The sequence below is a fragment of the Oncorhynchus tshawytscha genome, linkage group LG16, assembly GCF_018296145.1.
Source record: "Oncorhynchus tshawytscha isolate Ot180627B linkage group LG16, Otsh_v2.0, whole genome shotgun sequence".
NCBI classification, from domain to species: domain Eukaryota; kingdom Metazoa; phylum Chordata; class Actinopteri; order Salmoniformes; family Salmonidae; genus Oncorhynchus; species Oncorhynchus tshawytscha.
The window spans coordinates 65,665,199-65,693,027 of NC_056444.1; the positions used below are offsets into that span (position 1 = coordinate 65,665,199).

The 27,829-nt window shown below is 41.2% G+C and overlaps 3 protein-coding genes across 4 annotated transcripts in view; 1 reads left to right on the top strand and 2 right to left on the bottom strand.

Annotated features, from left to right (window-relative positions):
• Positions 1 to 13,681, bottom strand: part of LOC112216123 (UHRF1-binding protein 1) — a 54,867-nt gene extending 41,186 nt beyond the window's left edge. For both annotated transcript variants that reach the window (XM_024375851.2, XM_024375850.2), the window contains exon 1: positions 13,479 to 13,681. In XM_024375851.2, coding sequence (XP_024231619.1) covers positions 13,479 to 13,522 — 44 coding nt within the window. In that variant the 5' untranslated portion in view covers positions 13,523 to 13,681. The remainder of the gene's footprint in view (positions 1 to 13,478) is intronic.
• Positions 13,682 to 13,842: 161 nt separating this feature from the next.
• LOC112216129 (U1 small nuclear ribonucleoprotein C) lies at positions 13,843 to 17,187 on the bottom strand. Its single transcript, XM_024375861.2, has 6 exons — positions 17,038 to 17,187; positions 16,249 to 16,291; positions 15,979 to 16,087; positions 15,759 to 15,848; positions 14,794 to 14,904; positions 13,843 to 14,613 (listed from the first exon to the last, which is right to left on the bottom strand). The coding sequence occupies exons 1-6, from the start codon at positions 17,043 to 17,045 to the stop codon at positions 14,501 to 14,503; spliced, it is 474 nt and encodes a 157-aa protein (XP_024231629.1). The 5' UTR covers positions 17,046 to 17,187; the 3' UTR covers positions 13,843 to 14,500.
• A 3,667-nt stretch (positions 17,188 to 20,854) lies between these two features.
• LOC112216126 (protein ILRUN) lies at positions 20,855 to 27,456 on the top strand. Its single transcript, XM_024375856.2, has 5 exons — positions 20,855 to 21,506; positions 22,922 to 23,076; positions 23,296 to 23,493; positions 24,836 to 25,149; positions 25,294 to 27,456. The coding sequence occupies exons 1-5, from the start codon at positions 21,349 to 21,351 to the stop codon at positions 25,327 to 25,329; spliced, it is 861 nt and encodes a 286-aa protein (XP_024231624.1). The 5' UTR covers positions 20,855 to 21,348; the 3' UTR covers positions 25,330 to 27,456.
• The last annotated feature ends 373 nt before the right edge of the window (positions 27,457 to 27,829 follow it).

Sequence of the window (27,829 nt, forward strand, 5' to 3'; positions counted from 1 at the left end):
TACCCCAGCTAAACCCTCCCCAAGCCTTAACGACGCTGGGCCAATTGTGCACCGCCCTATGGGACTCCCAATCAATGCCATATGTAGTGATGCCTCTAAAACTGAGATGCAGTGCCTTATCCGCTGCGCCACTCAGGAGCCTTATGGTGAACAATATGTTGAAATCGAATTGCAATGAAAATCACACTATCTAATCGCAATACATATCAAATCATGAGAATTGCAATATATATTGTCCTGTACAAAAATGTATTTGTTGCGGCAAACTTCCCACAAGTTTGTGGCAAACTTGCTGCAAACTAAATAGTGTGCCACAAAATGTTGCCAGAAGTTTGTAAATGTTTGCCACTAGTGGTGAATCTGCAGCAAGCCTTTGGCAACCATAATATGTATTGCCACTAGAGGCAAACAGTTCACCCAGAGTCTTTTTTTCTAGCAAACAATTCTCTCAAGATTCTATTTGAATCTGTGGCAACAATATTTATTGCCACTTGGGCAAACAGTTTACCAGAAGCCGTTTCTGGGGAACACATAAGTTCCAAGACCAGTCACCGTTGACGTCCAATCAAGGGGATTAGAAAGATTCGTTGGAAAATGGAAACCAAGCCATCTATCGAACTACCTACCAAAGTTGTAATAAGTTAAACACTCACCGGACATTTTAAAATAGTGTTAGCTAATTGATGCCTAGTTAGCAATGTCATGTTTTATGGGATAGAGATAAACACATTTTGTTGATACCAGCTTCAATATGTTTGTGTCACTGACTGGCGCTTATCTAGACATGATATTAGCTATTATATTTTTGCGCAATTATTGTAAATCGCTAGCTAACTAATGATTTCCCTAAACACTTAAATTGTTAGGTGAATACGTTGCTGTCTTTTAATACCAATATGCATGTAATATGCTAGTGTCACTGTTCAGTAGCATATTAGCTAGCACAACAGCTATGGTAGCAACAATATGAGCTGACTTGACATCAAAGCAAAACTTCACTTTTGCAGATGGATACCCTTCCCCTACCCATGGTGTTGAAAGAGGTTGTATTGGGAGGAGGATGCATCAACACCCTGGAAAGATGTTTATAGTGCACTCACTCATAACACTTTTGAGTGAATCGTCTTCAAGCTTGATAAGGTAAGCAAATGCATGTATTATTCTCATGAATGTAGCCCATTCTTTGCAACAATTTGATCTTTCATTGCTGTAAACTAGTAGCTACTCATCTTGATCATGTGTTGTTCCTTCTCTCTTTCTAGAAGCCATCAGTTACAAGGCAAAAAGACAGATTGAGGCCTTTAATCAAACTGAGGACAGAGAAATGTGCACCAGGTCAAGGCTTCATGCATGCATGGCTTTGAGATGTCAGTTAACAATTATTCATTTTGGAAAAATAATATGAATTTCCATATTAGGCAGAACTCAATTTTATGTTGCGTTTCTTTTGAAGTCCCCAGTCTAGATTAAATATCATAATTAGTTAATTAGTTTGAATCAATTGTGTTGAGGGCTTGGCTGGAGAAAAATCGTGTATACTTGTGGCCACACATTTATACAAGGCAGAAACTTTATTTCCTTGCTGAAACATACAAAGAATGCCAGTTTCAGTGAGAAGCATAGCAACATAACAGCAGACCCAGTTTTTCAAAAGCCAAACCCACCCGCCAATTAACCGCTGAGTCTACCTTTTAAGATGCCAAAATATAAAATGTTTCAGTATCCTGTTTTTGTTTTCGGATCATTTCAGTGCATCCATTCAACAAGTATATCTCCAACATCCACTCAAAAAGGTTGTGAACTGGGTTCAATTTTGTTTTTATTGTTTTAATTATTTATTGTCAATTATCTTATCTTTTAAACGTCCATTGGTTGAAATATACTGCTCAGTAATCACTTGGCTCATGTAAATTCTGTATATGCCCCTTTAAACATCCCAAGATCAACATCTCCAAAGTGTTCACATTTGTGACTCGTCTCAGGAAACTAGTCGTATGTCACTATATCACAGGAGAAAAAAATAAAATATTCAAAATGTGTTTTTGTCAGAAATGCCTTCGGGAACATGTGAACTTTTATGTGCCTTAATAACAAACATGTATTTAATCCATAAATACAAATAAAATTGTTAAATTACGAGCCTAGTTGGTTTAGCCATGGAAAAAGACAGGAACCTTCCCACTAGCCATAATTGGCGAAGATAATGTATGGGCTGTACATGCCGGGAGAGGAGTTTGGATTGGTCTGCCATGTAGCTCGCTTCTGTATATAACATGAGCTGTTCACAGTATGTGTTGACAGTCCTTTCTACCGCACCGTTTTTGAAAGATATAACGTTAGCCATCGAGAAAAAAACATTCTCAACAACATTAATGCCCTGAATTTAGCAGGTGCTATCAACAAATCAGTAGGAAAAAGTGATGGGCTACATTCTGCACACACTACGGTCAGTGTGAACCGGAGTTAAAAATGGTTCCAGTCTGCCGTGAAGCGTTCATGTAAGAGTCTAGCTACATTTTCCATATTTAAGTTTCTAATTTTGTCAAAGTCATTTATTGCAAGTTAAAGCGTATTTTTAGTTATCTAGCTAATGTTAGCTTGCTGGCTCACGAGCTAACATTACGTGTATGATCTGTGTAGTAATATTATTTGAATCAGAAATGTATCTGCATTGCTAGTTATAGCCTAATGTTAGCTAGTTAACATTTAACCTATTTTGTTAGCTTTAGCAACCTGCAGATTCATACTACAACTGACAATGTTTGTATTGGTAGTAGTATGAGTTGGGTTTACATCGGTTCATTGTTTAGCTACCTACCTACCTAGCTAGCTACATGTCTAAACAAAAGACTCCACTTTGGCTGGATTATTACATGACCCATCAAATTAGCAGGTGTGTCTGGGGGTGATTTACGGCCCTCGATTCTATTGTATTTCATGAACATGTGTACATGTCTAGACAATAGTGGCCCAATTGTGTCAGGTAAGCGTAATCTAATAACGATAAAATAATTTTTATCTGGACACTTTCTATTTTTGGATATTGCCACTATGCAAGTACTATCAATGTACCGTTTACACCTTCTATTTATTTGTGCATGTGACAAACTTAGATTTTACCACATGGCCTCACATGTGATTCCTTAAAGAGATGGGTGGGACTAGGGTTGCAAAATGAATTTTTCCATGGGAAGTTAAGCTTGGGAATTTGGGGAATTTTGCTTAAATTCATCAAAAAACGTTATAACAGTGAACCTTTTTTGTGGGATACGCATAAGGCAATTCTAGGTCTTGTGGCATATTTTGGTTAAACTATCCCCAATTCACTGGAATTGCAACCCTCTGCATGCACAGTGCATTCTTCCATCACATGTACAGCTGATCCTCAAGATCTTGCACACTAATGAGATATTATTGAGCCCACACTACTACACTGTCTGAGACAAGGACTACATGCTTTCTGGTAAGTTTTGATTACAATACTTGGTGGGGTGAATATATTTTATATGACATATACTACCAGTCAAAAGTTTTAGAACACAAACTCATTCAAAGTTTTTTCTTTATTTTTACTATTTTCTACATTGTAGAATAATAGTGAAGACATCAACACTATGAAATAACACATATGAAATTATGTAGTAACCAAAAGTGTTTAAAAAAAATCTAAATATTTTACATTTGAGATTCTTCAAATAGCCACCCTTTGCCTTGATGACAGCTTTGCACACTCTTGGCATTCTCTCAACCAGTTTCACCTAGAATGCTTTCCCAACACTCTTGAAGTTCCCACATATGCTGAGCACTTGTTGGCTGCTTTTTCTTCACTCTGTGGTCCGACTTATCCATAACCTTCTCAATTTGGTTGAGGTAGGGGGATTGTGGAGGTCAGGTCATCTGATGCAGCACTCCATCACTCTCCTTCTTGGTAAAATAGCCCTTACACAGCCTGGAGGGGTGTTGGGTCATTGTCTTATTGAAAAACTAATGATAGCCCCACTAAGCGCAAACCAGATGGGATGGTGTATCACCACAGAATGTTATGGTAACCATGCTGGTTAGGTGTTCCTTGAATTCAAAATAAATCAGTGTCACCAGCAAAGTACCCCCCACCCCATCAGATGACCTCCTTCGTGCTTTAAGGTGGGAAATACACATGCGGAGATCATCCGTTCACCCACACTGCGTCTCACAAAGACAGAGGTTGGAACCAAAAATCTCCAATTTGGACTCCAGACCAAAGGACATATTTCCACCGGTCTAATACCCATTGCTCGTGTAACTTTGACCTAAGCATGTCTCTTCTTATTGAGGTCCTTTAGTAGTGGTTTCTTTGAACCAATTTGACCATGAAGGCCTGATTCACACAGTCTCCTCTGAACAGTTGATGTTGAGATGTGTCTGTTACTTGAACTCTGTGAAGCATTTATTTGGGCTACAATTTCTGAGGCTGGTAACTCTAATGAACGTATCCTCTGCAGCAGAGATAACTATTGGTCTTCCAATCCTGTTGCAGTCCTCGTGAGAGCCAGTTTCATCATAGTGCTTTAATGGTTTTTGCAAATGCACTTGAAGAAACTTTCAAAGTTCTTAATGTTCCGTATTGACTGACCTTCATGTCTTAAAGTAATGATGGACTGTCATTTCTCTTTGCTTATTTGAGCTGTTCTTGCCATAATATGGACTTCGTCTTTTACCAAATAGGTCTATCTTCTGTATAACACTCCTACCTTGTCACAACACAACTGATTGGCTGAAACACCTTAAGGAAAGAAATTCTACAAATTAACTTTTAACAAGGCACACCTGTTAATTGAAATGCATTCCATGTGATTTTTGTGAAGCTGGTTGAGAGAATGCCAAGAGTGTGCAAAGCTGTCATCGAGGCAAAGATTGGCTAATTGAATAAACTCAAATATACAATATTTTGATTTGTTTAACACTTTTTTTATACTACATAATTCAATATGTGTTATTTCATAGTTTCTGTCTTCACTACTTTATACAATGTATAAAATAGGAAAAATAAAGAAACCCTTGAATGAGTAGGTGTTCTAAAACTTTTGACCGGTAGCGTACATTACTTTTTTGTTAACCTGTTACGGCTAGCGGAACGTTTCGACATCATCCGGTGAAATTGCAGTGCGCGAAATTCTAATTAAATTATTAGAAATATTAACTTTCATAAAATCACAAGTGCAATCCACGGAAATAAAGCTTAACTTGGTGTTAATCCAGCCACCGTGTCAGATTTCAAAAAGGCTTTACGGCGAACGCAAACCATGCGATTATCTGAGGACAGCACCCCACCATACAAACACATGAAAATCATATTTCAACCAAGCAGGTGCGACACGAAAGTCAGAAATAACAATATAATTCATGCTTTACCTTTGAAGATCTTCTTCTGTTGGCACTCCAATATGTCCCAGAAACATCACAAATGGTCCTTTTGTTCAATAAACTCCTTTTTTTTTATATCCCCAAAATGTCCATTTATTTGGCGCGTTTGATTCAGAAAAACACCGGTTCCAACTCGCCCAACATGACTACAAATGATCTAATAAGTTACCTGTTAACTTGGTCCAAACATTTCAAACAACAAGTAACTAATCGATCAAATTTAAGACGGAATATACTGTGTTCAATAGTGGAAAAAATCAAAGTGGAGCGAGCTCCAGGTCACGCGCCCCAAACAAAAGAGTCCACTTGGCTTGACACTCATTCTGAATAGTCGTACTTCTTAATTTCTCAAAGGAAAAACATCAACCAATTTAGAAAGACTGTTGAAATCTAGTGGAAGCCAGAGGAACTGCAACCAGGTGCCTCATACATCTAGTTACCCATAGAAAACACAGTGAACTCAAAAAAAAAAAATCCTGGATGGTATGTCCTCGGGTTTTGCCTGCCCAATAAGTTGTTATATTCACAGACATTATTTTAACAGTTTTAGAAACTTTAGAGTGTTTTCTATCCAAATCTACCAATTATATGCATATCCTAGCTTCTGGGCCTGAGTAGCAGGCAGTTTACTTTGGGCACGCTTTTCATCCGTACGTGAAAATACTGCCCCCTATCCCAAAGAGGTTTTAACTAGTAAATAGTAGCCTACAGCAAAGTGTGTTTATTTTTTTCTTGTAACCAGGAAAAGTGTGTTTAAATCATTTCTAACTTGTTAACAATTTCTGCTCGTCAGTTTTTGCTACCATGTGGGTTTTAGCTTGCTTGAGCCTGCTAACTGAGTGTTAATTCACCTGTTTCCATACATGTTTCATTTTAAAACATTTATCTTACAAAGGAGTTGTTTAACTGCTTAAATATTTATCTGTACATAGAATTGTATTTGTTTTTCTTTACAAAAAAAAAACAATCTAATCTTTACAGGAAAATGCCACGGGCACTCTGATGTGTGGAGACATTTCACTGTAGCTAATGATAAAGGAAAAGCTGTGTACATCTGCAAAAACTGTGCCACATCATATGTGAAAAATGCAACAAAGATGCAGAATCATTTGGCCAAGTGCATAAAGTTCCCTCAGCAGTCACAACAATCAACCTCTGACAAAAGTCCCTCTACTTCTATTCGAAGTGAAAATGATGAATCAGACATCAACAGCTCATAGTCCTCCTGGAATCAGAAGTTTTTGTGACTCAATGGAAGAACCTAGTCAGAGAGATGCTGATGAATGTTTTGCTTGAGCTGTGTATGCAACTGGTTCACCTCTGATGCTCACAGGCAATGTGTATTAGAAGAGATTTCTGAATGTTCTTCGCCCAGCATACACCCCTCCAACAAAGACATGCTGTATCTACTAATTTGCTGGATGCAGAGTTCAACAGAGTTCAAGTGAAGGTCAAGCAAATCATAGAGAAAGCAGACTGTATTGCAATCATCTCTGATGGGTGGTCGAATGTTCATGGGCAAGGAATAATGAACTACATCATCTCCACCCCTCAGCCAGTATTCTACAAGAGCACAGACACAAGGGACAACAGACACACCAGTCTCTACATTGCAGATGAGCTGAAGGCAGCCATCAATGACCTTGGACCACAAGGTATTTGCACTGGTGACAGACAATGCTGCGAACATGAAGGCTGCTTGGTCTAAAGTAGGAGTCCTACCCTCACATCACACCCATTGGCTGTGCTGCTCATGCATTGAATCTGATCCTCAAGGACATCATGGTACTGAAAACAATGGATACACTCTACAAGAGAGCCAAGGAAATGGTTAGGTATGTGAAGGGTCATCAAGTTATAGCAGCAATCTACCTCACCAAGCAAAGTGAGAAGAATAAGAGCACCACATTGAAGCTGCCCAGCAACACCCATTTGGGGTGGTGTTGTCATCATGTTTGACAGTCTCCTGGAGGGGAAGGAGTCTCTCCAAGAAATGGCCATATCACAGTCCAGGATCCTCCTCGATTATGTATTTTGGGAGAGAGTGGTAAGCAGCCTGAAACTCCTGAAACTTATAGCAGTAGCCATTGCACGGATTGAAGGAGACAATGCCATCCTGTCTGATGTTCAGACTGCTTGCAGATGTAAGATAAGAAATCCATACTGCCCTGCCCACATTACTGTTGTTCCAAGCAGAGGAAACTGCAGTTCTGAAATACATCAAAACGCGTGAAGACTTCTGCTTGAAGCCCATACACGCCACAACATACATGTTGGACCCCAAGTTTGCTGGCAAGAGCATTCTGTCTGGTGATCAACAAGGCCTATGGTGTCATCACTACCGTGCCACCGGGGCCTGGATGAGGGCAAGGTTCTTGGTAGTCTGGTGAAGTATACTTCCAAGCAAGGGCTTTGGGATGGAGATGTAATATGGCAGTCGTGCCAACATATCTCATCAGCCACCTGGTGGAAGGGACTTTGTGGTTCTGTGGCTCTTTCCCCTGTTGCCTCCATCATCCTCCAAATCCCACCAACATCAGCCGCTTCAGATTGGAACTGGTCCTTGTTTGGGAACACACACACCAAAGCACACAACAAGCTGACCAATACAAGGGTTGAGAAATTGGTGGTCATCCGGGCAAATTTGAGGCTGACAACGAAACATCCTCAACCAGGTTGGAAAGTGACAGTGAAGATGAGGCCTCATGTTCAAGAGGTAGACATTGAGGAGGTCCAGGGAGAAGACATGGAAGCCTGAGAGGAAGACAACCAAAGCTTTAGTTTCTCGACTATCATTTTATAGATGTATATTGAAAACGTTTTTGGGAGATGCAATGGAACATTGGGGATCATTCAATATTCCCTTTCTTTTGTTGTTTAGTAAACTCATCCCATGTGATGAGTCAACTCATTTATTTAATGTTCAATTTGGAACTAAATGGTTTTGTTTATTGGAAGGATTTAACCCTTTGCAATTTTGTCTACTTATGATAAAGGTTTATGTTTCTGTCTCCATATGATAAGGTAAATATATCCAATGCAAAAAACATCTACATTTAAATGGTATTAATATCAAAATCAAATCAAATTTTATTTGTCACATACACATGGTTTGCAGATGTTAATACGAGTGTAGCGAAATGCTTGTGCTTCATGTTCCAACAATGCAGTAATATCCAACGAGTAATCTAACCTAACAATTTCACAACAACGACCTTATACACACAGGTGTAAAGGAATGAATAAGAATATGTACATAAAAAAAAATATATGAATGAGTGATGGTATAGAACGGCATAGGCAAGTGGATGGTATAGAGTACAGTATATACATATGAGATGAGTAATGTAGGGTATGTAAACATTATATGAAGTGGCATTGTTTAAAGTGGCTAGTGATACATTTATTACATCCAATTTTTCCATTATTAAAGTGGCTGGAGTTGAGTCAGTATGTTGGCAGCAGCCACTCAATGTTAGTGATGGCTGTTTAACAGTCTGATGGCCTTGAGATAGAAGCTGTTTTTCAGTCTCTCGGACCCCTGCTTTGATGCACCTGTACTGACCTTGCCTTATGGATGATAGCGGGGTGAACAGGTAGTGGCTTGGGTGGTTGTTGTCCTTGATGATCTTTTCGGCCTTCCTGTGACATCGGGTGGTGTAGGTGTCCTGGAGGGCAGGTAGTTTGCCCCCGGTGATGCGTTGTGCAGACCTCACTACCCTCTGGAAAGCCTTATGGTTATGGGCGGAGCAGTTGCCGTACCAGTCAGTGATACAGCCAGACAGGATGCTCTCGATTGTGCATCTGTCAAGGTTTATGAGTGTTTTTGGTAACAAGACGAATTTCTTCAGCCTCCTGAGGTTGAAGAGGCGCTGCTGCGCCTTCTTCACCATGCTGTCTGTGTGGGTGGACCAATTCAGTTTGTCCGTGATGTGTACGCCGATGACCTTTAAACTTTCTACCCTCTCTGCTACTGTCCCGTCGATGTGGATAGGGGGGTGCTCCCTCTGCTGTTTCCTGAAGTCCACGGTCATCTCCTTTGTTTTGTTGACGTTGAGTGTGAGGTTATTTTCCTGACACCACACTCCGAGGGTCCTCACTTCTGCCCTGTAGGTCGGCTCGTCGTTGTTGGTAATCAAGCCTACCACTGTAGTGTCGTCTGCAAACTTGATGATTGAGTTTGAGACGTGCATGGCCACGCAGTCGTGGGTGAACAGGGAGTACAGGAGAGGGCTGAGAACGCACCCTTGTGGGGCCCCAGTGTTGAGGATCAGCGGGATGGAGTTGATGTTACCTACCCTCACCACCTGGGGCCGGCCCGTCAGGAAGTTCAGGACCCAGTTGCACAGGGCGGGGTCGAGACCCAGGGTCTCAAGCTTAATGAGTTTGGAGGGTACTGTGTTGAATGCTGAGCTGTAGTCAATGAACAGCATTCTCACATAGGTATTCCTCTTGTCCAGATGGGTTAGGGCAGTGTGCAGTGTGATTGCGATTGCGTCATCTGTGGACCTGTTGGGGCGGTAAGCAAATTGGAGTGGGTCTAGGGTGTCAGGTAGGGTGGAGGTGATATGGTCCTTGACTAGTCTCTCAAAGCACTTCATGATGATGGAAGTAAGTGCTACGGGGAGGTAGTCATTTAGCTCAGTTACCTTAGCTTTCTTGGGAACAGGAACAATGGTGTCCCTCTTGAAGCATGTGGGGACAGCAGACTGGGATAAGGATATATTGAATATGTCCGTAAACACATCAGCCAGCTGGTCTGCGCATACTCTGAGGATGCTGCTGGGGATGCCGTCTGGGCCTGCAGCCTTGCGAGGGTTGACACGTTTAAATGTTTTGCTCACGTCGGCTGCATTGAAGGAGAGCCCGCAGGTTTTGGTAGCGGGCCGTGTCAGTGGCACTGTAGTGTCCTCAAAGCGAGCAAAAAAGTTGTTTAGTCTGTCTGGGAGCAAGACATCCTGGTCCGTGACGGGGCTGGTTTTCCTTTTATAGTCCGTGATTGACTGTAGACCCTGCCACATACCTCTCGTGTCTGAGCCGTTCGAATTGCGACTCTACTTTGTCTCTATACTGACGCTTAGCTTGTTTGATTGCCTTGCGGAGGGAATAGCTACACTGTTTGTATTCCGTCATGTTTCCGGTCACCTTGCCCTGATTAAAAGCAGTGGTTTGGGCTTTCAGTTTCGCGCGAATGCTGCCATCAATCCACGGTTTAATAGACGCTGTGGGTACGACGTCGCCGATGCACTTGCTAATAAACCCGCTCACCGAATCAGCGTATACATCAATGTTGTTGTTCGCCGCAATGCGGAACATATCCCAGTCCACGTGATCGAAGCAATCTTGAAGCGTGGAATCCGATTGGTTGGACCAGCGTTTAACAGACCTGAGCGCGGGAGCTTCCTGTTTTAGTTTCTGTCTATAGGCAGGGAGCAACAAAATGGAGTCGTGGTCAGCTTTTCCGAAAGGAGGGCGGGGGACGGCCTTATATGCGTCACGGAAGTTAGAATAACAATGATCTAGGGTTTTGCCAGCCCTGTTTAAACAATCGATATGCTGATAGAATTTAGGGAGCCTTGTTTTCAGATTAGCCTTGTTAAAATCCCCAGCTACAATAAATGCAGCCTCAGGATATGTGGTTTTCAGTTTACATAAAGTCAAATTAATTTCGTTCAGGGCCATCGATGTTTCTGCTTGGGGGGGATATATGTGGCTGTGATTATAATCGAAGAGAATTCTCAAGGTAGATAATGTGGTCGGCATTTGACTGTGAGGAATTCTAAGTCAGGTGAACAGAAGGACTTGAGTTCCTGTATGTTGTTATGATCACACCACATCTCGTTAATCATAAGGCATACACCCCCACCCTTCTTCTTACCAGAAAGATGCTTGTTTCTGTCGGCGCGATGCGTGAAGAAACCAGCTGGCTGTACCGACTCCGATAGCGTGTCTCGAGTGAGCCATGTTTCCGTGAAACAAAGAACGTTACAGTCTCTGATGTCTCTCTGCAAGGCTAACCTTGTTGTCAAGAGACTGGACATTGGCGAGTAGTATGCTCGGGAGCGGTGCGCGATGTGCCCGTCTACGGAGCCTGACCAGAAGACCACTCCGTCTGCCCCTTCTACGGCGTCGTTGTTTTGGGTCACCGGCTGGGATCCGATCCATTGTCCTGGGTGGTGGGCAAAACAGAGGGTCCGCTTTGGGAAAGACGTATTCCTGGTCGTAATGTTGGTGAGTTGACGTTGCTCTTATATCCAATAGTTCCTCCCAACTGTATGTAATAAAACCTAAGATTACCTGGGGTAACAATGTAAGTAATAACACATAAAAAAATAAATACTGCATAGTTTCCTAGGAATGCGAAGCGAGGCGGCCATCTTTGTCGGCGCATATATTTCCGGTAAATTCCCATATATTCCTTTTAATTCCAACAGAACGTTTTCACCTCTGAATATTCCCCAAAATGTGCAACCCTAGGTGGGATTAAGGCTTAAGAGGGTGTGAACGATGCTGAATGGGTGTAGACAAAGAGCTCTCCAGTAGGTGTACCAAAACATTCAAGGGCCATTTTCTCAAAAGTGGGGTTCCAAGTTTATCAACTTTCAAAGCATAATTACTTTCCCATTGTTCCTCAACTGCAGTGTATGATATACAATTTTCTAGCTCTGTCTCTACCTTCATCCAATGTAAAAAAAACATTTCAAATTTTGCTACATAAGACCAAATCGAGGCGGTCAGCCACATCTCTCATGTAAATGTTGTAGCTACTTAAAAATATTAAATAAACAATTTATTTGGGAAATATCCAGTCTGCTCTTTTCTTCATTAGCATTCTGATTTCAAGCGGTATTGGATTTACTTCTGTTAAGACATTGAATACATACTGTTTAGTATATTTAGTATGTTTAGTTCTCTGTGAGAAGCAAGTTCATGATTTGGTTTATATAGATACAGGGGCACAACTTTCACTGGGGACATGTCCCCCCCAGTTTTATCATTGGAATGTGATACAAAACGAGACAATGGTGTGCTTTTGGACCATGCGGACACCTCCAAGCAGTCAGCTCTGATTGGATTAAAAAAACTGTATTATAATAATTGTCCACCCACACTTCTAAAACCAAAGTTGCACCCCTGTGTAGATACATTTCAATTATAACACACAGTAACCAAAAAGGTATCGACACCTAAGAATCGTGACAATATTGTATTGTGGGGTCCCTGGGATATCCCATCCCCTACTGATTGATGTTAATTCTATCACATGATGAAATCCGTGTGCGATGTAAAGCCAAATTAGTCTAACCACTGTAATAAGTGATGACAAATTACACTAGATGAAGGGCTGGCAGCCATTCAGCACCAACTTGGAATGACACCCAGTCGGCATGTGTCCTCACAAGCACCCAGTGTGGTGTGACCAACTACAAGGACCCAGTCTGATTCCGATACTATTTTCTGACTCAAACAAGGAATATTAGTGTAGTAATAATCCTGAAATCACCTGAGCTTAATTTCTCTCTAAAGGAGTATTTCCACTTATTCAATTGCTTAGCAAGGATGTCAGAGGTTTGACAATTGTTTAAACCCCGTTCAGGAGCTTAGATTGTACCTCTACGGCTGTCAGGTCCTGAAAAGTCTACATAAAAGCAGCGTCTATTAATTGACTGACAGTGTTATGTTCCAAGCAGAGAACTTGAAGGTAAACATAACATGGGTTCCATTCATACTCTTCTTTAGTCATACTCCGGAGAAATGGTACCATTATCAATACTGGTTTCATTTCTTTACAGTCAGCAATATTAATTAATTATGCAAGGTAACTGACATTAAGAATCTCTCGTTTCTCTTCTTCCAATAGCTAAAACGTCTGTTGGCATGCATCAATCTGACTTGCAGTACTAGCTAGCGAGTTTGCCAGCAGACGTATAAAGCACAAAATACACCGTGGGCTGTTACAAATAATGAATAGTTATTTGGCCATCTCTGGTTGACATACCTAGTTAGTCCACGTAGCTAGCCAGTCAAAGCAAAGATGGTTAACGTTAGCCGAGCTAGCAAGCAATCCTTCTTACCTGGACAAATGTTTCAATATTTGTTTTTTTATTATTCCTGCCATAGCGGTATTGGGAGAATAAGATCGCTAGCTAAATTGTTTATTTGTAGCTAGCTTATTTGCATCTCTTCACATTCCACGCCCTCTTATCTTCAGTGAAATGCCCAGCTGGCTGCCTTCTCTCATTCATTACGATTGCACAGTCATTTGTCTAAAAGTATTTTTCCCATAAGACATAGCGAGCAAAAACATGCTGTCTTGGGTTTAGGTGCCTGGGTCACAAATATTACATTCTAGCGCCCCCTGCTGAATTTATAAAGAAGAGCTAGGTATAAAAATGACAACGGTGTTGTTCAGAGATTAAAACATTAACGACCACAGAGAACTTTGCTTTTCGTTTAATAGACCGTAATACAACAAATTCAAAGCCAATAGTAACGGCTCATAAAATTGTAAAAAATAAACTGCTGCTGACTCATCTGACTGGTACTGCCAACAAAATAAAACGTGAGACCTTATAATACACCCCTAGGTGAATGATAAAACACATTCAACAACATTTTCATAACTTCCCGTTTTGTCTTTGGCACTTGCCAAGACACCAAAATAACAATGAGCAGGAAAATGGGAATAGGCAGAGGGAACATTATAAAATCTATAGAATAATAAAAATGAAATCCATCCAGGGAAAATGGATGGTACAGCAAAGGCAAGACAACCAACACAGTATTATGTAAAGTGAAGTCCAAGAAACAGTTGTAGAGTGGAGGGATTTGCCAAAAGGTTTGTTCCACAGGATCAGTAATGCTCCTCACCTTAAAATCTACTTAGAAGAAGTTTGACGCAAAGTTACCAATAATTATACGATGAACTAGCTACATGTGAGCAACTGTGGCACTTGTCAGAGACAAACATTTTATATTTGAGACCACCTTATTCAACAATCGATTTTCCTAATCAAACAGATTTTATAAGTGAGAAAATAAGATTTACTGATCATGTGGAACAAACCCATGGTGTGTTTGAGGGAGTCGGGAGAGTTTATCGGTCTGGCCGTGCCATCATTGGCCGCATCATCATTGGGTGACCGGGAGGTCGCATCATGTGATGTCCAGGCATCATCTGCATTCGGCCACCCATTGGAGGTCGCATACCTGAGAATGTAGGAAAGAAAGCATTTACAGGTAGTTTCAATCATTTATTTGTTCAGATTATAGTATTTAGTTTTAGATAGTGGTATGTTTCCTCAACAATATTGGCAAACTGAAGCATACGTAGACTCAAACAAGTGAAGAGTATGTATACCACAGAAATAAGAGTTGAGGTTATCCTACCTGGACCACCCATCATTCCAGGTGGAGGTGGTCCCATTCCACCCATCATGGGCATCATTGGAGGACCACCCATCTGGGGTGTTGGTAGCATCCCTGGACGCGGGGGGCCATCTATTGGTGACACATTAACAATAACCACCAGGAAACTCAAACCATTAGCAGCAAAATATTCTTATATAAGTAAATTGGCTGTAAGATTTGCTTTCCAAGAAAATACTTTTGGTTGCTCTTGGATGTGATCTTTACATCCTAACAAATGTGCACTGAACAAAAATGTGCAACATACAACAATTGCAGAGATTTTACTGAGTTACAGTCCATAAAGAAATCAGTCAATTGAAATCAATTTGGCTCCCCCATTCTGTAGCCAGGCCCTGCCAATCAAAATTAGTTTTTCCCCATGAAAAGGGCTTCATTACAATAATCCACAGCACCCCCAGACAATTCCACAGGTGAAGAAGCCAGATGTGGAGGTGCTGGGTTAGCGTGGTTACACGTGGTCTGCGGTTGCAAGGCCGGTTGGACACACTGCCAAATTCTCTGAAACGGCAGAGGCAACTTATGGTAGAGAAATTAATATTAAATTCTCTGGCAACAGCTCTGGTAGACATTCTTGGAGTCAGCATGCCAATTGCATGCTCCCTCAACTTGAGACATTGTAGCATTGTGTTGTATGACAAAACAGCACATTTTAGAGAGGCCTTTTATTGTCCCCAGCACAAGGTGCACCTGTGTAATGACCATGCTGTTTAATCAGCCTCCTGATATGCCACACCTGTCAGGTGGATGGGTTAGCTTGGCAAAGTCAAAATGCTTATTAACAGGGATGTAAACAAATGTGCACAATTTCAGAGCTTTTTGTGAATGTGGAATATTTCTGGATCTTTTATTTCAGCCCATGAAACCAACACTTTACATGTTGCGTTTATATTTTTGTTCAGTATACATGACGCTAATGCACTTACTGAGGTTTGGTGGAGGGATCATGGCACCCCCTGGAGGTGGGGCTCCTGGGAATGGTGTTGGGGGCATCTTCCCTTGTTGGAAGGCAGCAGCTAAGAGAAACACAATGACAAAGTTAGAGCTCCTGACATATTAGCCTTCAGGCCCCCGTTCACCTAGGACGGTATTGACTTAACACATCAAGGTAAAAGACAGGTCGGCCTTTTTTTGTGTGTTACTCACTTGTTTTGTCAATGAGGCTCTGCGCTTGTTCTTCCATCCATTTCTGGTAGTAGTCTTTTACATTTTCTTTGTGTTTGCGGCCACTGCAGTGTGTTTTCCTCACAGAGGGCTGCCAAACACAGAACATTCATCAATGTTGACCAACATTCCTTATACATAACAGGGCGATAGAAGAGAAGAAAAAAAAATACTCATCACATTCAGCTTAATGACAGAATCAACCATATGCAATCAGGAAACACTTCCACTAGCAATGTTATGCAGACTTACCGAGTCATGAGTAAGGTAGGTATCACAGTAATCACAATAAAACCTGATGATAAACAGACATATTGAATGGTAGATCAATTTGTGTAGGCAGAACCAGACAGTATAAAAACATATGCAGCTGGGCAGAAAAGTCAGAATAAATGTATTAGCTCCCCATAATAGAACTCAATCACTGGGAACAAAACAGACAAGATATGAATGATGCTATTGCTGATGGTTAACACTTCCTTCCCAGCCAACAGAGATAACACAGCCAAAGTCAAAAATTGGCTAGATGGTCAAATCGTGAAAACAAAAACATTATGTTTAGTCTTAAGGTTAGGCATAAGGTTATGGATGTGTTTGAGATCAACTTGTAAGAAGAGATCACTTCTGTATCCCTGAACATTGTAAATATGGTAAGTCTGACCCTGTATATAATAGTATAAATACTTTCTCGAGTTCTTATTTCACGTTTTTTTTATCTACTTATATTTGTAGTATTACATTGTTATTGGTTACTGAATTGTTGGGTTAAGAGCTTGAAAAAAAAAAAACACATTTCACCGTAATTCTGCACGTGACAATTTGAAAACGTGAAATTGTAGAAATAGGCGGGGTTTATGACTTTGCGGCTGTGGTAACTAGTGACGACCCTAACAAAAGGTAGCTGAAATGTCTGAGGCCGGTTTAATAATCTACTATAACTTCGATTCGTTAAATTAGATCTACATGTTCAGTCTTCATTAAGGTCAAATACCTTCAAAAGAGAATAAATACTCTACAGGGAGACAAAAGATAAATACTTACTTCGGCATTTTGAGCAGCCTTGCTAACAAGCACTGAGATATATGTTAAAAACGTCCCTTTACCGGAAGCCTAACTAAACGACGACTCTTTTCAAGGAAAGAGGTGCGCCATAATGAGTCCTCATAATAACTGCAGCGCCACCACCCCCACTACGGTGTTGCAAATAATACAAACTATACCAGCAGGGCACTGACTAAATCATCAATGTTTTATACATTACTGTATTGGCCATTTGGAATTATCTTGTGAAGGCTGCGTGCATTTCTAATAATTCCCTTTCCAGTGCAAAAAATCCTGAAATCTAATAACCTTAGCACATCTACAATATACGCGGGTGCGTTCGTAAATTCACTCTGGCAATCTTCCAGATTTCAGAGGACTGGTGTGAGGGTACCAGAGCGCAAAATCATTTATGTATTTACGAACGACCTTGAATCCGGTTGTTATGACACGTGTCAGTAAACATCAGCAAAAAAAACAGAAATAAATTGGTGCCAGTTACACAGTTAGTCATTAACCCTCAAGACAACATGAAAACCGTATAACCTGCTCTGATAGGGCAAGTACAATGACCAAGTCTAAATGGGGACCATTGCAGGCTCTCAGAGGAGGAAGGGGAATACTATCCTCCTCAGTGAATTTCATGAAAATAAACCTTTACTAAATATATTCACGTCACCAAATATTTTTTTTAAACACACTGTTTTGCAATGAAGGTCTACAGTAGCATTAACAGCACTCTGTAGGGTAGTGTCATAGTGTAGCTAGAGGACAGCTGGCTTCTGTCCTACCTTTGCAGATTGAAAACCTGTGGTTTGAATTTGAGACTTGTTTTCCCTCGCTCAACGTTTTTCATTCAACTTTTTCACTCCGGACGCAGTATCTGGACGTGGTTCGTCAGGACCTCCACCAGCTGAAGCTAAGTAGTAACATTAACATGATGCCTTCTAATGCAGTCGCTGTACTCATAATATACAGGAGAACGATCGCCTTACGGCGAGTATAGCTGTGCTACAAGCCCAGCTTCAGACGCAATCGTTAGGCAAGGGTAATTTAAGTGTAGGAAAGTATGAAACAGCGTCTGTGCCACCAGTAAGTACAGATAGTAGTATAAATCCCCTCACACAGTTCCCGCAGCCGGACAACTGGAAGGAAATGCTGTAGGAATGCTCCACCGGTGTCGCTCATTCAGCCAACAGAAACTTTCAACCGTTTCTCCCCATTAAGCAGCGAGTCAGAATCAGAGGCCGAGCCTTCTCTGGACTCTACTCCTCCCGTTACGGGGTCTGAGACGCCGAAGCCTCCCACCATTAGCTCTGACAAATTGATTATCAGTTTGTCTCTGTGGATGGTTTGTCCTCTGACAAATCAACTGTAAATGTTGGTGTTCCTCAAGGTTCCGTTTTAGGACCACTATTGTTGTCCCTATATATTTTACCTCTTGGTGATGTCATTCAGGAACATAATGTTCACTTTCACTGCTATGCGGATGACACACAGCTGTATATTTCGATGAAACATGGTGTAGCCCCAAAATTGTCCTCCCTGGAAGCCTGTGTTTCAGACATAAGGAAGTGGATGGCTGCAAATGTTCTACTTTTAAACTCGGACAAAACAGAGATGCTTGTTCTAGGTCCCAAGAAACAAAGAGATCTTCTGTTGAATCTGACAATTAATCTTGATGGTTGTACTGTCGTCTCAAATGAAACTGAAGGACCTCGGCGTTACTCTGGATTCTGATCTCTTTTGACGAACATATCAAGACTGTTGCAAGGACAGCTTTTTTCGATCTACGTAACATTGCAAAAATCAGATACTTTCTGTCCAAAAATGATGCAGAAAAATTCATCCATGCTTTTGTCACTTCTAGGTTAGTCTACTGCAATGCTATACTTTCCGGCTACCTGGATAAAGCACTAAATAAACTGCAGTTAGTGCTAAACACAGCTGCTAGAATCTTGACTAGAACCAAACAATTTGATCATATTACTCCAGTGCTAGCCTTCCTACACGGCTTCCTGTTAAGGCATGGGCTGATTTCAAGGTTTTACTGCTAACCTACAAAGCATTACATTGGCTTGCTCCTACCTGTCTTTCCGAATTTGGTCCTGCCGTACATACCTACACGTACGCTACGGTCACAAGACGCAGGCCTCCTAATTGTCCCTAGAATTTCTAAGCAAACAGATGGTGGCAGGGCTTTCTCCAATAGAGCTCAATTTTTATGGAATGGTCTGCCTACCCATGCGAGAGACGCAGACTCGGTCTCAACCTTTAAGTCTTTACTGAAGACTCATCTCTTCAGTGGGTCATATGATTGAGTGTAGTCTGGCCCAGGAGTGTAAAGGTGAACGGAAAGCCTCTGGAGCAACGAACCACCCTTGCTGTCTCTGCCTGGCCGGTTCCCCTCTCTCCACTGGGATTCTCTGCCTCTAACCCTATTACAGGGGCTGAGTCACTGGCTTACTGGTGCTCTTCCATGCCGTCCCTAGGAGGGGTGCATTACTTGAGTGGGTTGAGTCGCTGACGTGGTCTTCCTGTCTGGGTTGGTGCCCCACCTTGGGTTGTGCCTTGGCGGAGATCTTTGTGGGCTATACTCGGCCTTGTCTCAGGATGGTAAGTTGGTGGTTGAAGATATCCCTCTAGTGGTGTGGGGGCTGTGCTTTGGCAAAGTGGGTGGGGTTATATCCTGACTGTTTGGCCCTGTCCGGGGGTATCATCGGATGGGCCACAGTGTCTCCTGACCCCTCCTGTCTCAGCCTCTAGTATTTATGCTGCAGTAGTTTATGTGTCGGGGGCTAGGGTCAGTCTGTTATATCTGGAGTACTTCTCCTGTCTTATCCGGTGTCCTGTGTCAATTTATGTATGCTCTCTCTAATTCTCTCTTTCTCTCTTTCTTTCTCTCCCTCTCTTAGAGGACCTGAGCCCTATGACCATGCCTCAGGACTACGTGGCCTGATGACTCATTGCTGTCCCAAGTCCACCTGGCTGTGCTGCTGCTCCAGTTTCAACTGTTCTGCCTGCGGCAATGGAACCCTGACCTGTTCACCGGAAGTGCTACCTGTCCCAGACCTGCTGTTTTCAACTTTCTAGAGACAGCAGGAGCGGTAGAGATACTCTCAATGATTGGCTATGAAAAGCCAAATGACATTTACTCCTGAGGTGCTGACTTGTTGCACCCTCGACAACTATTGTGATTATTATTATTTGACCATGCTGGTCATTTATGAACATTTGAACATCTTGGTCATGTTCTGTTATAATCTCCACCCGGCACAGCCAGAAGACGACTGGCCACCCCTCAGAGCCTGGTTCTTCTCTGGGTTTCTTCCTAGGTTTTGGCCTTTCTGGGGAGTTTTTCCTAGCCACCGTGCTTCTACACCTGCATTGCTTGCTGTTTGGGGTTTTAGGCTGGGTTTCTGTACAGTATTTTGATATATCAGCTGATGTAAGAAGGGCTATATAAATACATTTGATTTGATCAGAGCTCTTGCAGCGTGAACTGACATGTTGTCCACCCAATCAAAGGATCAGAGAATTAATCTAGTACTGAAAGCATAAACTACAGCTAGGTTGCACTGCAGTGCTTAAAATGTGGTGAGTAGTTGACTTAAAGAGTGAAAGACAATAGTTGAACAGTTGAATTACTTTTTTTGCCGTTGTTTACTGACACCGGTCATATTCAACGGGTGTTGCATGTTCGTAAATTCATCAGTTATTCTGCGCTCTAGCACACTCAGATTTGAAATCGGAATAAATAGCCAGAGTGAATTTACGAACGCACCCACGTGTTAGAAAGTATTGTATCTCGCAAACTAGATAGCTTGGGTGCTTGACTGCTTTGTGAGGTCAGAACGCTCGCCCTGAGAGCGAAACGATCTGCATTTACGAACAAACAATCTGACAACGCTCTAAATTTACGAACGGCCCAGAGCGCACTCTATGGTGGATTTATGAACGCCAACTGTGGCCTAGTTCAAGAAGGTCGGCCTGAGCTAGGCGCTGCGTGGATTCGATTACAAAATACAAGGTGTACGTGTTCACCACATGTTGTTTGATATTAAAGCGATGTACAGATTAAATCATCTATTATATGTACTAAAATAAATAGCGGACAGTCTGAGACCTATTCAGATGTTTTTGTTGGAGATTATCTTGCTACATCGACCATCTTGAACAGGCCATGGGTTGAAGTCGTCACATAATTGTCAATGACATGCGCATTTGGGTTGTTGTTGAGTTTGTTATGACAGGTTGAGGCCTCGGACTAAATTAGGAAAGGAACCCTGTCTCTGTCCAGGGAAATCCACGATGGAGGGCATGGATTTGGATCTGGACCCGGAGTTAATGCAAAAATTTAGCTGCATGGGCACTACCGATAAGGACATACTCATAGCCGAGTTTCAGAGAATGCTTGGGTTTCAACTGAACCCCGCTGGATGCGCCTTCTTCTTGGACATGACCAATTGGTGAGTTCGGGGAATTGTGGCCTCTCTGTGATTGCTAATACTAGGATTTTGTTAGTTTCATGACGGATAGTCAGCCAACACGGTTTATTTGTGACTTTCTTTTTTATTTACAATTCAACGAGACAAAACTATATTGTCGTGTATATTCTTAATTGGAAAATGTAATTAAATTGGGTTGACATTTGGATTGGATGCTAGCTAATTAGCTAAAGCCAGGATAGTCCTTCCTTGGTTGAAAAATCATTGACAGATCTGGGTCTATTTTCTATCATTTTATACAGGGGAACGTGTCAATTACATATCTTTATTTTCCAGTGTTCAGTTGTGTTATGGTCAGACTAATTCTAATGTCTGGAGAGGGTCTTGAATTAACTGAGCCTAGTATAATTAGCTAGAGTAATCATAGCTAGCTAACTAACTACAACAGAAGGCTTCAACCAACGAGGTTCGTTTGTCCATTCTGCTTTTCTTTTTCAGCTATGAATTTCTTACCACATGAAAGTGCCCAGTCATTACAAGATCGCTAGTGCTATACGGAATATTTGGGACGTACCTACCCTAAACACTACCTTTAACAAATGTAAATGTAAACTTCAATGGAGTAGGGACATTCCAAGGATCTCTAATAGCACGGCCTGCCTCACGACAAGGTTCCAAGACCCTCCTTTAGATCAGGGAACATGCTGCAGCCTGTGTTATGTAACAACTTGGTGCAAATCAAGTTTCATGGGTAACAATGTTACTGGTGGAAGCTTTGCCCCCACACAACTGTGTTCTGCAGTGGAAACGTGTCACAATTAGTTTTTTAATGTAATTAGTTAGTAATTGCACTTCCAGAATGAGCTGTCTAAAATTAGACCCGCTGCACACACAGCTATATTATGACAGTAGGTTTGTTGCTGCACATTCAGATTTCTGTAGTGTTGCTCTGACAAACATGCATAATTCAAAAGGTCAATGTCCACGCGGACATCTGGCCAAATTGAATGAGGAAGGAATGTTTAAAAACCCTCTTATGTCAGAGAATTTCAGAAATATTTATAATATTTGGTTTAATTCCTGTTGACCAGCTTGTTAGTAAAGGCCTTTAGGGGTGGTGGTTTAAGTAGGCTTGGCTCCCTGTCATTATATCCGTGTGTCACGGGAGGGATCCAAGAGGCAATACAAGTTTCACTGCTGAGATTCATATTTGACATACTGACTTGACTTAAACCAATTTATTCCATAAGGAGCATAGGTCATCCATACATTTTCTCCATTCACTCTGTTTTTGGCCAGTTCAATAAGCAGGCCTTTTGGTAAAAATATGATATTGATTTTTGCTTCTAGTTTCCCCCTCTTTTTAACCTCTGGGGATTGTTGTATTCTACTAACTGATATCCATTCCTTTCCCTAAATTGTTACGTCTCTTATAGGAACTTACAAGCAGCCATCGGAGCCTACTATGACTTTGAAAGCCCCAACATCAACGCACCATGCATGTCTTTTGTTGGGGATGTGACGATCGGGGAGGGGGAGTCTGTGCCCCCTGACACGCCCTTCACTAAGACGTGGAGGATACAGAACACAGGTTGGTTGTAGTGGAAAAAACTCTTTAGGAGCTGCACACAGTCATAGACAGTGTTGACAACAGTGTTGACAAGGCCTTACTGTTAGCTTTCAGGCTTTGAAGTTCCATCCTAGTAGTAAACAGCATCCCAAACAAGCTACTGATCGTCACTGGAGCTGGCAATTGAGGTTATTATTTATTAATTTCATCATGCATCTTTTGTTTATTTGTCTCTTGCAGGAGCAGAGTCTTGGCCCCCTGGGGTATGTCTGAAGTATGTTGGAGGGGACCAGTTTGGTCATGTGAACATGGTGATGGTGCGCTCATTAAACCCCCAGGAGATGGCTGATGTCAGCGTACAGATGCGCAGCCCCCTTTCCCCTGGCATGTACCAGGGCCAGTGGAGGATGTGCACAGCCACCGGACTCTTCTATGGTGGTGAGAAACTTCATTTGGCAACCAGCTTAATGATAAGCACACAACTGTTGTTAACAATTTAAACAATCATAATAATCTGTAAATTAATTTATTGTTTAAAACTTTTATACATGCTTTATAAAGTATACTTTAATGTAAAGTGTTACCGCAGTCTAATGTTGAATTCACCAAAGTTAGCGTTTACATCACTTGAATATATTCAAGGTCTAATCAGGGCTCTGAAGTGTGACAAAATATTTTGCTGTGCGACCAGGATAACAATTTTGGGAGCACTGTGCAACTAGGAAAAAAATCTCCCAGATAATAATTGTTGATAATGATAAGGCTTCGCTGTACTGTTGTTTCCGAGTGCCCTAGAAAACAAGCGTCCTGGTTGCAACATTACTATAGTGAAAACGGCTTGCTGATAGCCTCCAGTGTGTCAGAGTGCACTCTCTGCCGTTCGTACGTTGAGTGCATTCAGATTGTTTGTTTGTAAATTCAGAGCATTTCGTTCTCGGAGCATTCAGAGCGCACACTGGACACTGGCCGATGAGTAGGGTTGATCCGAGCATTCTGACCTCACAACGGCAGTCAATGGCCAAATCTAACTGGCTTAAGTTGGCTAGCTTGGAAGTTACTTCCAGACACAAATGAGAGATCACCCCACTCTGACCAATTTACTTGCCATAGCAGAGCTGGTTAGACTGTTTTCATGTTGTCTAGAGCTTTAGTAACTGTAACTGTGCTGCTGGCAGCAATTGATTTAAAAACATTTTTGCCCATGTTTACTGACACCTGTCATATTTAACATGTGTTGCGCTTTCGTAAATCAATCAGTTATTCTGCACTCAGGCACACTTAAACGAGAGTACTCTGTAATCGGAGTAGATGGCAAAAGTGATTTAACAAACGTACCCGAGGTCAAAAGATCTGACCCATATTACAGGCGCAACATTTTTTATCTTCCTATTATCCGGGAATGCATTTTACATTCATAAACCATGTTGTGGGCCGTTGTAAAACTACTTGCTCGTTAACCATTTGTTTACACTTTGTTCAGTCATGCTGCCTAATTGGCTAGCTAGCTAACATTACCAGTATATCCAAACATTTGGGGGCACAGAAACCTAATATTCCACAAATGACTTTGTAATAATAACAGGGATTTGTATCAACATTTGAGCTTTTATAATAAACTATTACAGTGTTACATATTAGTTTCTAGGGCATAACATGTGCTTTAAAATGAGGTAGAATTCATATAGGCTGTATCTAAATCTTATTTTATGCTGCTTTAACGTTCAGCATACCAATTCTACCAATGAAAAATGTGGAGTGTTAATGTCTCTCCCCACTGTAGATGTGATCTGGGTAATCGTCAGCGTGGAGGTGGGAGGCCTCCTTGGCGTGACGCAGCAGATGTCCTCCTTTCAGGCCGAGTTCAACACCCAGCCTGCCCGCAACGTGGAGGGAGACTACAACCCCTTCGCCTCGCCACAGAAACACGCCGGTGCCCACGATAACAGTCACCGTGACGACAGCGGCCTCAAGGACCCCGCGGATGTCTGGGAGGGTGGCCCGGACCGAATGCAGCAAGAGCAAAATGGACTGTCACACAACTCTGTGAATATAGCAACAAACGGGCTCCAAAGCAACCTAGTGACTTACAGTCAGGTAAGGCCTATGTGAAGCAACTGCAAACATTTTAGGGATACCCTTCATTGTTCAATTATACCATAGCTCATCAGTACAATCACAACTTTGTATTTATAAAAAAAATCTATATCCACAAAATGTTTCTTTATCTTTTACCCACAGGGTATTCACAAACCCTATCCTTTTGGGCAGTCTTAAAACATGGGAAACATCGTCACATCCAGGCAGCACTGTGTTCCTGGATCCACAACATCTATCGTGGGAGGAGGCTTTACTTGTGGCTGGTAGAGTATCCTGAGATTCATACAAACACTTATGCAAAGTTCCCCCTCCACTTTACGCAACACAAACGGAAACCAGAAGACAAAGCTGCTCTGTTCTCCCAGCATACGACTCAACCAACAAGATCCCACATCCAGTGTATGCATGTGTGAATGTTAAGTTAAAAATGAGTGCTACAAATCTTTTTTTAAAGAGATGAGATACATGTTTTTTTTTCTGGTCTTTATTTTTAGTTATTTAGTTGTCATGTCCGAATGCTGTTGAGACTACAGTGATGAAAGGAGGAGTGTGTGTTTGCGTCGGAGTGTGCATGTGAGTGGGTATGTGTGTTTGCTTGGTTTATGCAACCTGAAAGAGACAGACTAGGGAGGAAAAGCCATTTATTTTGCGTACTGATCCTCTAGTTCCTAAGCTGACTTAAAAAAAAAAAAGTAACCTTTTTTTCATACTTTTTAAAATCCTAATTTCACAGTGTATACTTTGTAGGGACAGGAGAATAATTCAGCAAATTTAGCAGCCTGATAAGCATGTATTGTTTTGGATGATTTTCTGGTAACAACAAAGGAAGAACAGCTTATTCACATGCAAATCCCATTTGCTGCAGCTTCACTTTTGATTGTTGGTTGGTTCTGTTACTCTGAAGTTGAGCTACAGTATATCCATCCACTAGAGGGAGATCTTTATCAAAATTGCAGTTTCCCACTTACCAATTGGTGAAAAAAAGAAACATTAACTAACATTTACTCAAAGGACCCTCCATGTCAGGATCAATACTTGGAAAGTAGATTATATCACCACACTGTAGGTTCAATTTGTTTTAATAGGGCTTCATCATTTTGTTCTTTGAGATTGCAAAAGTTCACATGTTGCAAAGCAGTGTCGTTTCTTGGTTTTGTAATTTTGAGTTGAATGTATTTGCTGAATGTAGAGCTATGTTGTTTTGAAGCATTTTTGTTTTATCTGCCCAAATATCTTATACATTTGCCTTGAAGACACAGCTTCATTTAAGGTTTTCAGATTTTCTAACTCTTTTTGTTCATTATTATTTATTTCAAAGCCCAGGAAAATGAATCTGTTCTTGAGAGAAAATTCTGAAATTACAATTACAGTGTCCTCTTGTTCAGACAATGTTAAACCCAACCATTTATTCAAATATACAGGCCTTCATTTTGTTAGTCCCTCTAAAGACTATATTTTAAAGAATGTTTTAAATTACTTGCACTAACTGGCTAATCTCTATGCACTGAGTAGTTTGGCCTCCAGCCCAAACGTGAGATATTTTACTATTGCTCCTTATGATGCCAGTTGTCTTTATGCTTCAGTTTCATGCCTGGGACACTACATGCCTGGTAGGCTACATGTGTGGTCCTCCTCGGTTTTGTTATCTTTCCATCTGCAACCAGGGATTGACTTTGAAAACCTGGCTTGCAAGATTACATTTTTCAAATATTTACTATTTACTTCATTGCATTGGGGCAGTTGGGCAACAAACGGCAGCAAGCTCATTTGCACCCAGGGATGATTGACTGTACTTTGTCAATGTGACAGCAGTGTCATTGTCCAGAACCACACCTCCTGTCATAGCTAATCTGCCTATGTTACAGTTTTCCCCTGAAGGCATTTGGTAATATCTTAGATCAATTGCATGTGCTCTTCAAATTTATGAAGCAAGTTAATGACAAATGTTTCTCCTCGTCGTAACAGGTATACACTGCTCATTAATCTCCTTGGTTGTGTCTCAAATTGCCACCTATTCCCTTTATAGTTTCCTTACTATATAGGGTACCGTTTATGACACACCCCACATTCGTATGATTTTTGTTTACAGTCGGATGTCACATATTGAGTGATACATTGCTTTTTTTTAGGGGGTATGATAGATTTTTTTTCTGTGAAATTTTCAGGGGTTAGAATGGTGAATGGATGACTTTTGGAATTCTACAGCAGAACATTTATGAGACAGAGTCAGCAAAGATATGAAAGCATTTTTCCTGTATGTTTTGAACGAACGTTTGTATGATTAAATTATCACTGAAAACAAAATGCTGGGCATTTCTCCGTGATCTTTATTTTGCACGTACTTTAGATATATAGACTCCGTAAATGTTTCTATTTCATTTTAGAGTTAATATTCAGTTTTATGATTTTTAAAAGAACTGGAATGTTAACTTATCTTGTCTTGAGTATTGTTACAGTAATACATTTCTCTCCAGATTAATTTCTTCAACTGATTAGCTTTAATCATGCACTAAAGATGTATAAGGACAAAAAAAAGTGTATTTACTGTGTATAGGTAGTGGAAATGGATGCCTGTAATATTTACCAAGCAACTTGAGAATGAATAACTTGCATTCATCAACTGTACATTTTCCTCTACTAATGTCAATAAGGTGTCCAAATCAAAAGTCCTAAACTC

Excerpts from the sequence above, each read along its gene's own strand:
- LOC112216129 (XM_024375861.2), bottom strand. Across the intron at positions 16,088-16,248 it reads CCTACCTTACTCATGACTCG|CCCTCTGTGAGGAAAACACA; the intron begins GTAAGTCTGCAT and ends TGTGTTTGGCAG. Across the intron at positions 15,849-15,978 it reads GAGCCTCATTGACAAAACAA|CTGCTGCCTTCCAACAAGGG; the intron begins GTGAGTAACACA and ends TGTTTCTCTTAG.
- LOC112216126 (XM_024375856.2), top strand. The coding sequence starts at position 21,349 with ATGGAGGGCATGGATTTGGATCTGGACCCGGAGTTAATGCAAAAATTT. Across the intron at positions 23,077-23,295 it reads GTGGAGGATACAGAACACAG|GAGCAGAGTCTTGGCCCCCT; the intron begins GTTGGTTGTAGT and ends TGTCTCTTGCAG. Across the intron at positions 25,150-25,293 it reads ACCTAGTGACTTACAGTCAG|GGTATTCACAAACCCTATCC; the intron begins GTAAGGCCTATG and ends TTTTACCCACAG.